This window comes from Lycorma delicatula, chromosome 9 (assembly GCF_047948215.1).
Source record: "Lycorma delicatula isolate Av1 chromosome 9, ASM4794821v1, whole genome shotgun sequence".
Lineage (NCBI taxonomy): Eukaryota > Metazoa > Arthropoda > Insecta > Hemiptera > Fulgoridae > Lycorma > Lycorma delicatula.
Window position 1 is genome coordinate 30,164,677 of NC_134463.1, and position 18,794 is coordinate 30,183,470.

General features: G+C 29.2%; 2 protein-coding genes across 3 annotated transcripts in view; one reads left to right on the forward strand and one right to left on the reverse strand.

The window, feature by feature from the left end:
* Nucleotides 1–18,794, reverse strand: part of Adsl (adenylosuccinate lyase) — a 370,898-nt gene that overhangs the window by 190,193 nt on the left and 161,911 nt on the right. The window lies entirely within an intron of this gene.
* Nucleotides 10,420–18,794, forward strand: part of LOC142329934 (uncharacterized) — a 53,315-nt gene continuing 44,940 nt past the window's right edge. The window contains exon 1 of the mRNA XM_075374899.1: nucleotides 10,420–10,751. Coding sequence (XP_075231014.1) covers nucleotides 10,710–10,751 — 42 coding nt within the window. The 5' untranslated portion in view covers nucleotides 10,420–10,709. The remainder of the gene's footprint in view (nucleotides 10,752–18,794) is intronic.

The window sequence follows — 18,794 nt, forward strand, 5'->3', positions numbered from 1 at the left end:
TGAAAACAGGAGGAGAAAAGATTATGGAGGTAGAAGAATTTTGTTATTTGGGAAGTAGAATTACTAAAGATGGACGAAGCAGGAGCGATATAAAATGCCGAATAGCACAAGCGAAACGAGCCTTCAGTAAGAAATATAATTTGTTTACATCAAAAATTAATTTAAATGTCAGGAAAAGATTTTTGAAAGTATATGTTTGGAGTGTCGCTTTGTATGGAAGTGAAACTTGGACAATCGGAGTATCTGAGAAGAAAAGATTAGAAGCTTTTGAAATGCGGTGCTATAGGAGAATGTTAAAAATCAGATGGGTGGATAAAGTGACAAATGAAGAGGTATTGCGGCAAATAGATGAAGAAAGAAGCATTTGGAAAAATATAGTTAAAAGAAGAGACAGACTTATAGGCCACATACTAAGGCATCCTGAAATAGTCGCTTTAATATTGGAAGGACAGGTAGAAGGAAAAAATTGTGTGGGCAGGCCACGTTTGGAATATGTAAAACAAATTGTTAGGGATGTAGGATGTAGAGAGTATACTGAAATGAAACGACTAGCACTAGATAGGGAATCTTGGAGAGCTGCATCAAACCAGTCAAATGACTGAAGACAAAAAAAAACTTGTTATAAGTATATACTTTAATGTGTGATGTTACGTTAATTTTGTATGTAATTCTGCCGAAAAGTAATTGTGGATATTTTTATTCCCTGATGATGTTGATACACTGATGAGGTGAAACATGTAGGAAATTGCTATGACAAATGTATGATAAGAAGTTAATTAAAATGGAATATCCTTTTTTTAAGTAAAAAAAAAAAAAAAAAATATACACCATACGATAAAGAATGCTGATGAAAAGGTTTATATATATATAGTATAGGAACTATATTTAGTTGTATTAAAAAATTATAACAAAATATCACTTAACCAGTTTTATTTATTGCTAATAAAATAAATTTCAATAAAATAAAGAAGAATAAAAAAATACAATATATAAATACGAGAAAAATAAATAAATAAATAAAACAGTTTAAAGAATTTCAGTACAAAAAACTAAATTCATATCCAACATTAAGAGTGCAACAAAATTTTTGTTAAAAATTATCACTCGCATAGAAAAGGTTATAAAATTTAAATATCTAGGAGAGACAATCCAAGAAAATGAATTAGAAAAATCCGCCGTAGATTCATAGAATACAAAGAGCGTGTGGTTTGATTAAGAATATCTATAACAAAAATCTGATTTGGACACCTCATGACTTTCTTGTAGCTTATTAAATTAAATATACACTTTTTTTATAATCATAAGTTAATAATAATTAATAAATCACCATATTTAAATTTTTAAAAATGTAAAAAAAAGGAAATGAAATCGGATTCGAACCGATATGCCTTCCCCTTGTACGACCCATATATTTCATTAATTAAAATTTTATTTGGTTATAACTCTGGAACCAATGAAAATAAGTACCACTTATGATAACTGTTGAAAAGCTATCGATGAGGGCTTATTACTGCAGCAAAGAAAAAGTCCAAAATCCAAATTTATTTGGATTTTGGGCTTTTTTGACACTTTTGGTCCAGTCGATTGCAATCAAAAGGGGAGGTGCACAACTAGATGTTACAACAGCCCTAAATCCAAAATTTCAACATTATACGGCTACTCGTTTTTGTTATGCGAGATATATGCGTACGTACGTACAGACGTCACGCCGAAACTAGTCAAAATAGATTCAGGGATGGTCAAAATGGATTACAATACTTCCTTTACTTCGGACAAGGAAGTAAAAATGCTAATCAAAAAATGAAAAAAATAACTCATTATAACACTATAAATAAAACATAATGTTTATATGCTTGCGAATACATGCCTGTCACTTATAAATTAGAACCGTTACAGAGAAAAATTATTATTGTGTTCACGAAAAACCAATGAAGGTTGCGAAATAAGACGTAATGGTGAAGTATAATGGTAAACGTAGAAAAAATTTCGGAAACAATGAGAAAAAAAAGATTGATTTTCTTTGGGCACTACTTATGTAGAATGAATGACAAAAGTTAACGTAGTACATTTTTAAAGTACCTTTGAGAAAAGAAGTTAACACAACACGCCGAATCCAAAAAAAAAAAAAACAAAAAGATCTAGAAAGAAACAACATAGTAAGAAAAGATGTGTTTCATAGGAAAGTGTGAAAAATAGGATTCCAAGGTAAGAATGATAAGAGAACTGGAACAAAGTGGTCAGTGAAAAGGAAAAAAAACGCATAGAGAAAAGATGAAAGAGGACTGAAAGATAAGGAAACAATAAAGGAGAAGGAAATGAAATTGTTATGTGACCCTTAGGCAGTCATAACGAAAGAAAAGGATGAAATACAAGAAAAATTCAATAAATTATATTAAAAGAAATTTATTAATACGGGGATAAAATGTGGAGAAAATAATATCAGGTTATTTTAATTTAATATTTCTTTATTTTATAATAATTTTAAGGTAAATCTCATACGCTTTAAGAATACAGGATTGTGTACATGTCATTACCAGAACCAGTTTTTGTTCTAATTGATTTAAACATTATATATCGTCCAACTATTATTTCAGATTATTGAAGCCCGATTATTGAGAGAAATTAATTATAAGGTGGGAAATTTTCAGATGATTTCCTGTTAATAATGATATATAATTTAAAATAATTGAAATTTATAAGCTAACATGCTACTGATTAAATCTGAAAATAGATTTGAGAAATAAAAAAAAAATAAAGAGAGAGAGTGCATCTTCTAATAATACAAAATATAATGTGAAGTAATTATATTTGAGAATAAAAGTAACTGTTTCTATGCAGTAAAATGTCTAGGATAAAAATGATCTATTAAATAAAGAGATTCCTTTGAATTTTTAGTTTGGGTAAAAATAATATTAAAAAATATAATTTACTATATTATTAACTCGTTATAGCACAACTTTAATTCAAAGTATTTAGTATATATAATTAAAATAAATAATTAAAATTAGTATAATATAAATAAAAGAATGAGTAATTGAATTTATCAGGCGTAATTTCAAATGTATTGAATATAATTGAAATTAATGTCAAATATCGGAGAAAAATAAAAATAACAGTTTAATGCACTATAAAGTAATTATTAGGGATATTTAAAGCGTAGAAAGTAACTATTAGGGGTATTTAAAGCGTAGAATTTATTACTGTATTTGTTTATCTGTAAAATCTGTCTGCTCATGTTGAGGTTAAGATGACAGTTATTCGGATATCTATTTATTTGATCAATCGGTATATTTAACACTTTAATAACTTGAATTATAAATTTAGAGCATAAAATCAATTTGTAGAAAACAAATACGTTTAATGAAATAATTACGGTTTATTTGTTAATATTTTTTTTTTTTTTATAAAAAAAGATATGGATTTATCTCATGCTAAAAATAATTCTGTACGATTTTTACCCGACTATGCCCAAAGGAGTGGTAATGTAGTATGTATGTTTGTTAGTTCCTTTCTGCAGATTCACATATCCAACCAATTACAACCAGCTTTTTGATATTAACAGGTCTTCGGTCTGGAAGTAATATAGGCTATCTCAAATTGTCTTAACGAAAAAGAGGAAACTCTACACTGAGGAACAAAATTAAAAAAAAAAAAATTAATGATCGTATTTCATTAGACGATAAAAAAGAAACTCAAACATTTTAAATGAAAAGAGTATTGCTATGACATCATTTTAAAAGGTTATTGAAAAATAAATTCTTTGACATAAATAAATTTAACACTATACAATAACCGTAACCAGAATAGTGGCCATTTAATATTTTTCACAGCTGTTTTCAAAAGAGCGTACATTACACCACCAGTTGTCACATATCGAATCATAAATCGTTTTGAGATAGGAATATTTTTCTTTGACTGATGAGTTAATTTGTTTCAGAAGCTTATAAAGAAGCTTGTGCGCGGGAATATGAAAATTGAAATTTTTAGCATATGAGAAATGTCATGTCTTATCGAGATTCGAACCTGGGACCTCCGGATGAAGGCCCGAAATGCTACCACTCCGCCACAGAGATCAGCTAAATTTTATTTCTTTACTGTTTTACTAATGGAACAGTTATTTAAGATTCATATAATATATATTTATTTTTCAAATATGTACATTACAATCTGTTGAACTAGTGAACATAAGAACCCCCCCCCCCCCAAACGGACAATGAGAGAGGATGATGGGAGTATGACATGCAAATGGGGTGTAGTCTTGTATAGACACAAGTCGACCATTTCTGAGACTTGTGGTTAATTGAACCCCAACCACCAAAATACATCGGCATCCATTGTCCATTATCCAAATCCGTATAAAAGGTGTGGAATCGAACCTCAGAACCTTTGACCTCGAAAATTGGCTGTCCAACAACTCATTTGAGAGTTAACCACTAGACCAACCCACGTGGGTTATATATTATATATGACTTTATTTTATCAGGAAGTTTTTCTTTGAAGTGGTATTTTTTTTTTAGTGATTGATCCAATTTATCCTGTTCAATACATTTAATCTCAACCTATTTCCTCCATTCTACTTTCTCATTTATCTGTTTTGTAAATTTCAATATTTGTGTTCCTCAACTATTTACCTTCTATTAGCAATACCAACATCAAAAACCTATACCTTCTATCAACAAAAACCTATTGGGTTGGCCCACCAAACCAGTTCATCTCCTTAAAAAGATTCTTTATCGAAAATTTTTATAAAGGTTTGTAGAAGATAACCTTCTTCCTTCTTCTATCCTTTTTTATATTTTGAATTTTATCGAACTCATCTAATTTTAACTAAATCCTCCTCTAAAACCAAATTTCAGAGTCCTCTATTCTTTACCTTCTAAATATTTTCAAAAATTTCTACCAAATTTTTAGACCTATGTTTAATACTAGCAGATTTAGTTTTTGAATAAAAACTTTCTTTGTTATGCTAGTTCACATTATTTCGTCCATTTCTTTAATAATAATAATAATTCTTTTACCTCCGGTATATTATGTTCCCGTATCTGAATATTTAATTGTTTATTATCTTTTTATTTCATTAACTTTGAATCGTATTTTCTTTTCCTAATGTGTACCATGCAATCTATTTAACTAGAGAACAATACGCAACCACCCCCATATGGTCCAATGAGATGAGGATGATTTGTACGACGAGTAAATGAGATGTAATCTTGTACAGACTCAGGCTGACCATTCCTGAGAGGTGTGGTTAATTGAATTTCAACCACTAATGTCCGGTGTACGAGTATATTGTACGGTATCCACTGTCTAGTATTCAAATCTGTATAATAGCCACTAACCTTTACTAGGATTTGAACTACATAACCTTCGACTTCGAAAATCAGCTGTTAAACAACTGATTTGCGAGACGAGTTAACGGGTAGACCAACCCGGTGGGTAATTTATTTTTAAAGTAAATTTCTTTCTTAGTAATATATTCGTTTCTCATTACTATTTTTTTTTCTTGTTTGATTAATTCACCATATAAACTCCAAAGCTTGTGCAGAGGAATATGAAATGGAAATTTTTTAGCTAATGAAAAATTCCTTGCCTGACCTAGATTCGAACCCGAGACCTCTAGATTTAAGACCGAGGCTCGTTTATAACTCATATTTAATTTCTATCGAATAAAAAATTAACTAAAAAAATTTTTGTTAATTTTTTAAATTTAATTTTAGATAAAAGTTTAAGATTCAGTGAATCTTAAACTTTTATCACCATTTGGTTCTTAAACTTTTCCTAAAATTTCTTAAGTATTGTTTTTTTTATGAACAAGTTGAAAAGCAACGGGAAAATATTCCATCTTGTCTCACTCAGTTCTTAATTATAGTTACAGATTATAAATAACTACCGTCAATCAAGTTCTACTTTTATAAAATTATAAGAGTTTTATTTCATTCCATTATGTATCAAATTTAATCAATTTATTTTTTAGGGACGATTAATAAAATAAGACATCCTTTTAAGTAAGTATTTCTTTCCTCTGAAATTTTATTTTATTTTTAAAATTATAAAAATTATTCTAAAATGTAGTTATTTTACGTAATACTCTTCAAAAAGGTGCCATAGTTTAACTAAATCTTTAAAATTAATAAGATTATTTTATAAATATATAGACAAAAACCTGTAAATAAAGATATTGTATTTAAAAAAAAATGGTTTGTAAAACTTATTGTATTTTCATTTAAATGTATACTAAGAATAAATTTTCTTGTGTTGGTATATATTTGAACGGTCCAAGCCGTATTGTAGAGGTATACTACACTATAGCATGATTTTTGATATATTTCTCCTTAATTAATAAGTAAAACTTTATAAATGAATGATATACAAAGTGGACGATGCCTTTAAAATGTAAGAATATTTGTTTAATATTTACAATTATGCGATAACATGATCATGCCGAAGAAGATTTTCATTTAAGATTATATAAAAAGTTTAGATATTTTTACCCGCTTTAATTCTTCAATCCGTTTATAAAAGTAAATATTTGCTTGGCTATTATTATATATTAATTTAAAAAAAAAGAAAAGTAATTTGTTTTTCAGGTATTACTTCTAGGGAGCAATTTATAAAACTGTTTGTATAAAATATCAAAATTTTCCGGAACTCACTTCCATTAGCTAAAAACCGTATTTTTTAATACCATAACTTAAAAAAGTACTTATTTTCATTGGTTCCAAAGTTATAGCCAAATAAAACATTAATTAATGAAATATTTGGATCTTATAAGAGGAGGACACATCGGTTAGAATCAGACTTCATCTCCTTTTTATTTTTTTACTTTTTTTTAAAATTTAAATAACAAAAAAAAACCTTTTGATAAAAGTTAGAAATTATAGAAATGTTACCGTGAAAGACCAAAATTACAGAATGTCAATATTCTCCGGTGAATGTCGACACATGCCAAATACGTCGGTGAAAAACCGAAATGTTTACTTATTCGAACCTTCGCCGGTTCGACAAACACATATAAGCTCTGGTGGGGATCGAACCGATAACAAGAAATTAAAAAAAAAATCACCCAATACCAAATCTCTAAGGTAAAAATACATTACGAGAAACCCTCGTAAAAAAGGAAGTTTACATTTAAGCAAAACCTAACCTACGTTCGCTAGCCTAATCTAATTAACGTTAAATATACAAATTATATGTGTTATTGTCTAACATTGGAGTCGATTAATCAAATTCACCTCATTCGGCATGCATTAATAATTTACTCTAAAAAAAAACAATCCAATTACAAACCAACCAGGCTTAAGCCCAGGTAGGGCTTTCTATGTATAATTTACGGGTTCCGTTCGTTGCTGAGTGAAACTTGAATAAAAATATTTTTATAAAAAAATTGAACAAAGGGCGAACCATTTATTTTGTATTTTGTTTTTCATCCATACAGTTAACATATTCTGTATATCCTAATTGGCCCTTTAAATTTATAAAATGTCGAAAATTTGATTAAATTTGTTTATAAATGTGGTGAATTTAATTAATCGCCTCCAATTTGTAATTTAACTTTAATTGACGAGTTTAGCGAGCGAAGGGAGCGTAGGTTATGTTTTGCTTAAATTAAAACATTTTTACTTCCCTGTCTGAACTAAAGAAAGTATTGTGATCGCGAAAAATTTCGGGTTGCAGATCTCAACGAAAATATCCATTTTGACCATCCCTGAATCCATTTTGACTAGTTTCGGCGTGACCTCTGTACGTACGTATATGCGTATGTATCTCACATAACTCAAAAACGATTAGCCGTAGGATGTTGAAATTTTATATTTAGGACTGCTGTAACATCTAACTGTGCATCCCTTTTGATTGGAGTCGACTGAATAAACAGTGTCCAAAAAATCCCAAATTAAAAAAAATTGGACTTTGGACGTTTTCTTAACGACAGTAATAAGCCCTTATTGAGAGATTTTCAACGATATACGGTAAGTGGTACTTATTTTCATTGGTTCCAAAGTTATAGCCAAATAAAACATTAATTAATGAAATATTTGGATCTTATAAGGGGAAGACACATCGGTTAGAATCAGACTTCATCTCCTTTTTATTTTTTACTTTTTTTTAATTTAAATGTATTGATTTATTAATAATTATTAACCTCTGATTGTAAAAAACGTTTTATAATAAATAATAATAATAATAATAACAATAAAAAAAAAGAAAAAAACGAAAAAATATCAGAAGTTATTAATGAAATAAAGTTTTATGTACTTTTCACTTAAAAAAATTGTGTATGTGTAATTTAATAGGCGTACAAGGAAGTTATGTGATTCCCACATCAGATTATTTTGTAATCTATTTACCTTTTAGATTGATATTGGGTGTTTTAATTTTAATTTCAAGTTATCGTTTCGATCTCCACCAGAGCTTTTAGCTGCGAAGGTTCGAGTAGCCGAATCTTCCACCGACGTATTTACTATGTGTCGACATCCACCTGAGAATATCGACATTTGCCAGATATCGATCTTTCACAGAAACGCAGAGGGACATTCAATAATTAAAGAGACAGATTGATGTAGAAAAAAACTGTGTATTTTCACAAAATGAGACTTTTACTACTTCTCAACATAATCCCCACCAATATTAATACACTTCTCCCACCGATGAACTAGTTTTTTTATACCTGATGCAAAGAAGTCTTTGTCTTTTTGTTTGAGCCACTTTTCCAAAAATTCTTTGACCTCCTAGTTGTTGTTGAACTGTTTTCCACGTAATACCTTTTTGAGTGGACCAAAAAAATGAAAATCCGAGGGAGCCAAATTTGGACTGTAGGGAAGGTGTGTCAGTATCTCCCAACCCAATTTTCCAATGGTTTCTTGGGTCAACTGGGCAGTGTGAGGGCGAGAATTGTCGTGTATCAATATCATGTCGTTTCTTTGAGATCCGCGACCTTTTTCTCTCTTTACTAGCTTTACTTTATTCATTAGCATGTCTGAGTAATAGAAACTGCTTATTGTACGCTAATTTTCCAAATTATCACAAAAGACGACAGCTTGGGCATCCCAAAAGACGGTCAACATGACTTTTCCCGCTGTTGCTTGCGTTATGAATTTCTTGCGGACAGGTGAGCTGGTGTGCTTCCATTCCATGCTTTGTCTTTTGGATTCTTTGTTCAAAATGGTGAACTCAAGTTTCATCTCACGTTAAAATCTTGTTTAGCAAAGGTCACATTCCCTTTCATAGCGTTCTTTCAAGTCTGTACAAACTTTCAGTATTTTTTCCTCGTGTTGTTGTGTTAACTCTTTCGGGATCCACCTTACACTTGTTTTGTTGTACTTCAGCTTGTTATTGATAACGTTACGAACTGTGCCAACAATTACTGCAACTTTTTTTGCTGTATGTTCAACTGTCGGTCTTCACGAATAATCTCGTCAATGTGGGTTTCAAGCGGAGTTGACACTACAACTGGCCGGTCAGGACGTTACTCGTCAGTCACTGAGGTTCGACCGTTTTTGAACGGTTCTACCCACTTATAAAAATTTCTGCGGTTCATACAACTTTTAGCGTACTGTAAAATCATTGAAGAAAAGATTTTAACCGATTTTCACCTTCAGAAAGCAAAAATGAATCACTGAACGTTCTTCAACTAATATGGAAACTTCAAGCGGACACGTCATTGTGTTATAAAGTATAGCAACCCTTAAATAAGTTAAACATGGAAAAATGAAATCTAGTGAAATGCTTCTAGTTCAAAACGATCTATTTTTCGATAATCAAAACTTTCAAAGCACTCAAGGAGTTACCCCAAGCAGATCAGATCAAAAATTTTAAATGGAAAGTTTAGAGTTATGATAAATAATTTTAAAGAGAACAGAAAATAAAAATGCTGACATGAAAAAGTTCAGGCTAAAAAACATCTCTACGAAAATTGCGGCATTTAATATTTTTCCACAACTAGTTTTAAAAGTGACCTACAATACACCCGCAAAGTAATGGTCTCGTACGTAATAATGGTCAAAATACATAACTGATAAACATATTTAAAGAAATATAAATCAATAAAATAATAGCTTTATTTTTTTTTAAATCTGTTTTTTAATTAAAAGCGATTCATTCATAAATAAGTTATTTATATTTTTTCAACGACTACATAAAAATTACAGTGTATTTAGTTAAAAATAATAATAATAATAATCGTAAAAATAACAAAAACATAATAATTTTTAAAGTAATTGTATATAATAGTAATAGTAATAAATAAACGATTTTTTTCTATATTTAAATATGTATATTTCCTTGGCATAACAATAGGTAAAATCGCTGTGGGAATAATTTGTCCCTCTCTTTTCGTTTTATCATTATTCTTTTTTATCTTTATGTCCTATTACGTAATATTTCTTTTTATTTAGAATACCTATTCGTCAGTTATTAGTTATTACTCGCCTCGGTTGGTTGGTCGGTCGGTAGAATAGATACTACTACAAATACATTTACTTCAGTTTTGATTACTATTCACATATATACAAACCCAGGGTTACAGTAAACGAGGGAATAATAACGCATTTCTTTTTCTACGATAACGTTATCTATTCTTTAATATACTGAATAGCCTATGTACATGTATTTACAGTGCCGTAGTTCTGTAACTGTGTCATGTCAATTATTAGTTTTTACTTTAACATTTCTAACAAACTAAGTTTATACATACCATATACCAATTCAAAAAAATGGCATGTGACTTGATTGCTGGATTAAAAGTCATCGAAGTTGTAAGTAAATTTTAAATGTTTCTAATTTAAATTTATATATATAAACTATCTAAGAAAACTACAACAAAACATTTAAGTGTTTTTATATAAATACGTACATTAGATTCATTGTGTTTTAAAGAAATTAGTAATTAGAAAAAAAAAATAGAATATGAACTTTACTGTTCATAATAATTGTTACCCATTCTCTTAAATGGATAATTAAATTATTCAATAATTGATAATAAATAACTGGTCGTTTCAGTTTTTTGCTAATTGTTGTATTTAGGATTAAAAAAAAGGAGTAAGATTTTAAATAAACCTTTTAGGTTTTAAATAAATTTCAGATTTTAAGTAAAATCTTTTTAAACGGTTTTTGAGGATAATCTTCTTTTCCAATTTATATCAGATTTTTTCTTTATCATGTACTACATTTTTTATTTGTTTACTTATATCTTTTCTAATATACGTATAAATACGAAAGTTTATAGCGGATTCTGTCTGTCAGTTTGTAACAGCATGACCTGAGAACCACCCGACCAATTACTTCCAAATTTTCAGGATACGTTAGTGTTATCCCAAAGAAGGTTTTAAATTATAGATCAAGGCTCTAGCCCCCTTGGGAGTGAGGATCTGTACCTTTCCTTGTCAAACGCCTATGTAATTTAGTTACGATAGTTAACTACTCTTCTGCTTTAACAGTTTTTTTTCTGGTATTTATAAGGTGTGTGTACTTTAATTGTTATTTATCATTTTATTATTCTCACAACCATGAGGATAACGAATACAGCGTGATTCAGGGGGTTCCATCCTCTTGCTAGACAGGAATCCACCTAATAAAATTATGCACTGATTTTTTAAAAAAAATCTTTAACAGCGAACTCTGAATTAGTGTTGAATAAATCTAATATAATTTTCTCATTTTAAATAACTTTTTTTTTTGTTAAAAAAGCTATAAAATAAAATGTACGTTTATTAATGCTTTATAAAACTATTTTTTTTTTACATAAAAAAATTAAGTTGGTATATACAGACTGATTCAAAACTGTACGGCCATCTCTCGGGAGCTGATTCTACAGCTAAAAATTTGATGTGGATACCACTTGACTTCCTTGTACGTCTATTAAATTACACATACACATTTTTTTAAAATGAAAAGTACATACAATTTTATTTCATTAATAACTTCTGATATTTTTTCATAATTTTCTTTTTTATTGTTATTATTGAATTATTATTTATGGTAAAAAATATTTTACAATCAAAGGTTAATAATTATTAAAAAATCAATATATTTAAATTAAAAAAAAAGTTAAAAAAAAGGAAATGAAGTGGGATTCAAATCGATGTGCCTTTCCCTTGTAAGATCTAAATATTTCATTAATTAAAATCTTATTTGGATATAACTCTGGAACCAATGAAAATAAGTACAACTTAAAAATATCATTGAAAAGCTCTAAATGAGGGCTTATTACTGCAGTTAAGAAAAAAAGTCCAAAATCCAGATTTTGTTTTGTGATTTTGGGCTTTTCTTGGACACTTTTGGTCCAGTCGATTGCAATCAGAAGGGGAACTTCTGGTCCAGTCGGTTGCACAACTAGATGTTACAACAGTTCTAAATCCAGAATTTCAACATCCTACGGCTAATCGTTTTTGAGTTATGCGAGATAGATACGTATGTACGTACAGACGCCACGCCGAAACTAGTCAAAATGGATTCAGGGATGGTAAAAATGGATATTTACGTTGAAATCTGCAAACCAAAATTTTTCGCGATCACAATACTTGCTTTAATTCGTACAAGGAAGTAAAAATAGGAAAAAAAGATCGTATAAACAAAGGCCGGAAAACACTTCGTTAGCGAGTTACGGCAAGAGAAAGATTTCGCCCGAATTTCGGTTCCTCCGGGAAAATGAAGTTTTTTTATTTATAATTATTCTAATTGGAAAAAAAATACAACTTAATCACCATTTAACTAAGTTTTCTAACGTTAAACTCGAAAACGTGTTTACCCCTAATTTTTGTGTTTTACGTCAGATATCTTTAAAACTAATGAAGGTTCAGTTCTGGAACCCATTTTTAAAATATTTTCAGATCAAAAACCATAAGAAACAACTAAATTTTCCCCTTAATTTATCTTCCTAGAATTTCAGGAGGTCTTCATTTCCCTGGGGGATCTGAAATCCGAGGGAAATCTTTCTCTAGCCGTAACTCGATAACGAAGCGTTTTTGGGCGTACGTTTATTTAACTTTTTCCCTAATTTTAGCTATAAAATCAGCTCCAAAGAGATTGCCGTATAGTTTTGAATCACTTATATATACAAGTATAAGCCATAGATCAAGCCCCTCGCCCCCTTGTGAGTTAAAGCCTTACCAAGCGTCTTATACCCTTGGGAAACACACACACACACACACACATATATATATATATGTATATAAATGCTTTAATAATACAGAGTTTTAATGAAACACTAGAATCCTTAAATAATTTTTCAACAATTAAAAATAGCAAAATGACATGTAGCAAACGCTTCTATTTTCAAGTGATCTACATGTCGGAATGAAACCACCACACCTCAACCACCCAAGGGATCCCCACGGAGAGGCAACTCAAAAATTCTAAATATAAAATATAATTATGATAAAGGGGATTAAAAACTTTGATATAAAAAAACTTCGGCCTATGATAGCTCTAACCTACACAGTAGCCATTAATTTTTTTTTTTTGTAGATTTAAAAGTGATCTACAGTACCTCTTAAATTACTGTTCAACAGTAAAACACTAAAAAAAAAAAGATTTGTAAATACTTCTATTATGACAACCCCTTGACAACTCTGACTAGTGATGTGGTAGCCAAAGATTTTGTTACGTAAAAATTATTGTCTTTCAGTGCTTTTTAAAATGATATGACACATCCCTAACCTTTCCATTTAGAATATTGTCATATTTAATTAACATTATGCTCATATTTAAACCATAATCTTAACATCTAATCAAATTATACAATGAATTTTTTTTTTAATTTTGATTAAGAACTCTGAATCAGTGATAGAAAACGTTTTACGTTTTTATGCTCTCATTTTAAATTACTCTTTTTTATTAAAAATGTTAAAATTCGCTAACGAATCGTTTCGTTAAACAAACTTTCTTGTTTATTTTCACCAGTAAAACATTTTCTGAAAGTTTGTTAAATTCTTCGTCAATCTGTCACTGTCATAGGCTACCTATTAAATGATCTTTAAAAAAATAGCCAAAAATTAGTGCTTTTTCTACAAGAATTTATTTATTAAATAATAATTAAAAAATAATTTACTTTGAAAAATATCAAAGATTTCCAGCAGTTAATTTTATTTCTCTTTTTTCATCGTGAATTATTTTTTTGATTTAATTTTATTCCCTACTCCTATAAATTATATACTAATTTTTTAATGTTAAAATATTTATTTATTAAATTTAATACTTCAAACCAAGCATTTAATATTTCAAAAAAATCTTTTGTTCTTAAAATATTTTTTGAAAATTTTTCAGCGTATAAAAATGTCAAACCTTGTCGGGACTCGAACTTAGCATCATTCGGATGATAGGCTGAGACTACCTCGTGACATATAACTATTATTCTTCAGTAACAATACACTTCACACGTTTCTATATTTTTTGGATTTCTTATTATCCAGAAGTTTCTTCGTAAATTGGTAAAATACATAAAATTATTCCTTGCTTTTATTAAATATGGTTTTGAAAAGCGATCTTATTTTGTTCATTCTTTGTAAATCTTAACAAAACATTTTCAAAAGATATATTGCACTTGTCTAATTTAATTTATTTCGTAATTTAACTTATATTAAATCCTATTTTGTGTTATAATTTCATATATAAATTAATATTTAATAACACAATTATTAAAGTACTCGTAACTTATTTTTTTCTCATACGGAAACCATAGGATTTCTTTTTGATTTTGCTAAAGCAACTAAATAAGTTTTTGCTAAAATTAAACTAATTTACTGTTAACCGATTTGATTTAATCTTTTTTTTATTTTTTAACCTCCGGGACCACCGTTAGGTATTGCTTCAGAGAGGATGAGATGAATGATTTGTAACGTGTTTGAAAAATGCCATGCCTGACCGGGATTCGAACCCGGGACCTCCGGATGAAAGGTCGAGACGCTACCACTAACGCCACGGTGGCCGGTAATCTGATTTAATCTAGTAAGAAAATAGTTCCGCCCTTTTTTTTTTCATTTCCCGTTTTTTTTTGTATAAATAAAACGTTTGTAGGTTGTGTTTATTAAAAATATTTATTTATATAATAATTTATGTTTGTTTAAAACGATTTATTTTTCTTAAAATTAATTATTATTTTTAACAGTAATTAAAAATTGAATAATAATAATAATAATAATAATAAAAACATCCGATAAATATAGTGTATGTAATAATATAAGGTTATAGAATATGAAATAAAGTAATTATGTGTATTAGTCATATTAATGAAATGTTTGAAATATTTGGCTCCGCCTTTAAAGGTTATTATCAAACTCTACCTATAACCAAACCTTCTTTAGTAAAACTACTGTGTATAACAGATGCTTACCTTAAGGGCTTAACAACATTTTTAATAAAATAAAAAAATCCGTTGTTATTTTAATAATTTTTTAATTAAAAACTTTTATAAACTTGATATTCTTTATTTTGTTTTTAAAAAATAAGGTATAGTTATTATCTTATTCTCAATTAAATTAAGAGTAAATTAATTTCTCTTGTTTACTATTAAAAAGTAATAATAAAGAAGTCACTTTACATTAATCGATATCAAATAGTTAATAAAATATCATTAATCGATTTCAAAAAATCTAAATAAACCTTTGAGCTTATTATTTATTTCGTTAAAAAAATATAAAATTACTACTAACTAAAGTAGTTCAGTTTTGCTTTCATAAATTTCTCTCTATAAACAGCATATGCATATTAAAAGAGCAACATGTTTGTTTATCGGGTGGTCTAAAAGACCGTTTCTCTGATTATTAATAAGAGAACAATAACCACACATCTCAGAAATAGTCGAACTGAGACTTTACAAGACTATACTTCACTTACACTCATACATATCATCCTCTGAAGTAATACCTGATGGTGATTCCCGGAGGCTAAACAGAAAAAAAGAGTTTTCTATCGTCATATGTTTAATAAACACAATAAGATGAAGAAGCGTTCAAGCTGTCGTCCTTCTGTCCTTATGTATCAGAATCAGTAAAACTGACTTTTCGAAGAAAAGTAAGGTTTTTCGGTCGCAAGGCGGGAGTTGGGGTGGGGAATGAATTTTCTTTACATTTTGAGGAATGAGGAATATGAAAATATCAAAATATATATACAAGTAAAAGGATACAAGTATATATATATATATATATATATGGAGTGAATCACGAAATTCTCCCGGGACTTTTATAACCTATTCTACACGTAAAAATAATGGGAAAAGTTCATATGTTCCATGGTCATATGTTCATATGTAAAATAAACATATGTTCTAAAATGCTTCGTTGTGAGTTAGGGCTAGTGAAAAATTTTTCTCGGATTTCAGATACCGAAAACTTCAAATTTACTCAAAACGACAATGGTTAAATGTGAAAAAAAATTCACATGTTTAGCATACGATAAGCGCCATCTTACATACAATTCCAGCAACATTTTGGTCATCCCTTGCCATAAGGGTTGGTCATATCAAAAATTGTTTCAGAGAAAAGTTTTAGGTAATGTTTGAAAAACACCCAGGTGAAATGAGGTCGTAATGAAATTTTTAAGATGTTAATTAACGGGCAGAATTAATGATTTTTTATGGTTTTTTTACTTGAAAAATCGAATAAAATAGTTCCCAGAAACGTATCTGAAGTAGGTTTTGGAAAATCTGGGGTAAAAAAAAAAAAAATTGTGATGAAGAAAACCCTGTTTTAGATAGATTTCATAACAAAGCTACCTACTGTAATGGGTACCATGATTCGACTTCGGAAAATTTTGACATATCTTCGCGTTTCACATCCCCCAGATCCCAAAACCATCTTCAGTTCAAACGTTTACATATGTGTATATATATATATATATTTCACTTTCTTGTAAACACAATAACTGCCGTAATTTTTCGCCAATCACTTTCAAATTGATACATAAAATATAACGACCCAAAATCCTGGTCGAGTTCGTTAATGGGCAAAATCAGACCATATGAGTGAAAATGGGGGGCTTTTCGAAAAAAAATATATTGCTATAACTTTCTTATTAAGTAAAATATCGAACTCGTTTAAAATTCCTACTATTCTTTGGATAAGAGCCTAAAACCTATCTAAGTAAAGTTTTTTTATATCACCAACCGTTGACCCAGGAGGTGCAAAAATGGAGTTTTGAAGGCGAAAAAATCATACCTCTCTTAATAGGTACAATATTGAAACGGTTTAAAGTGGTTATTACTCCTCTAAACATTACCTAAAACTTTTGTCTGAAACAAGGGGATGACAAAAATGTTGTTGGAATTGCATGTAAGATGGGGCTTCTCGTTTGCTAAACATGTGAATTTTTGTTCACTGAAACGGTTTAAAGTGGTTATTACTCCTCTAAACATTACCTAAAACTTTTGTCTGAAACAAGGGGATGACAAAAATGTTGTTGGAATTGCATGTAAGATGGGGCTTCTCGTTTGCTAAACATGTGAATTTTTGTTCACATGCAACCATTGTCGTATTGAGTAAATTTGAAGTTTTTCTTAACTTTAAGGTGGAAATATTTTTATCCCCTTCTTAGCACCGGTCAAATCTACTTCCGGCTTCTGGCGTACCAATAGGGACTTTTTTTATGTTTGACGTACAATAACTTTGTTAAATGGGTAATAAACACATAAATATTTTAAATAAAACTTGTAGAGAATTTAATTCTGAACAAAATGGAGTTACATAAGTTCAATAAAACGAAGAAAAATGAAAAAAAAAAAATTCAATTTTATTTAGAAACAGTACATTACTGCAGTAAATAGTACATTACTACATTGTCCGAAAAGTACTTATTTAATGTAAACAAATTTCTTTTTTGTTAGTGTAAACAATCTGTAAAAAAAACAGTTACTCTTAAAAGTTTCTGTTAAAAAATTAAAGAAAAAGTGGAAATTTCATAACAATTTTAAAATAAAAGTTACTTAGATAATATATTTTTTGTTAATCACAGAAACACAACAAATTATTTGAAAAATTATTTCAAAGTTGGCAATAAAATAACAACAGCTGATCAACAATGCCCAATATTATATTAGTGTTTAAATCTCTTCTGTAAGGTACATTAACTATATAGGGTAATGTGAACTGTGCTGCGGTTTGCGAAGGTTTTCTGTGAATTTTAGATTGAAGGTGATCGGTTTGCCATTGAAATAATGTCGTACTTATTTATAACAGAGGATTAAGCTGTTATGTTATTCATTTCGGGTGTTTGTAATGGTAATGCTACGGATGCTGCAATAGAAATGAAATACGTTTTCCGAATCGCAGGATTCCAGATATCAAAACAAAATTCGAATTTTTTCTTATTCAACTTTTCTTACACAATTTTAAAAAAAAAATTAAACGCTCTAAAAGTGATTTTAAGTTTTATCTGTTAATTACTCATTTAACAAAATTATTGTAAGTCAAACATAAAAAACAGGGTTGTTGCTCCAATTTATTGATTTTTATCCTAGATTTTCCATAAACTACTACATTTACAGTTCTGAGACTTATTTTAATACTTCTAAGGTAAAAAACAATTTAAAAAAATCGCTTATTTTGCTGCTTAATTAGAGTCCAAAAATTTCAGTACGACCTCATTTGACTGGGGTAGCTGAAATCCGAGCGAAATCTTTCACTAGCGTAACTCGCAAAAGAAGCGTTTTAGAACATATGTTTATATGAAATTTTTCCATTATTTTTACGAATAGAATAGGTTATGAAAGTTTCGGAAGAACTTCGTGATAATATACAGTGTACATTTATTTAAAGGCCTATATATAAAAGCCTGTGGCTCTAAAATCTCCAAAACTACTAGATTAA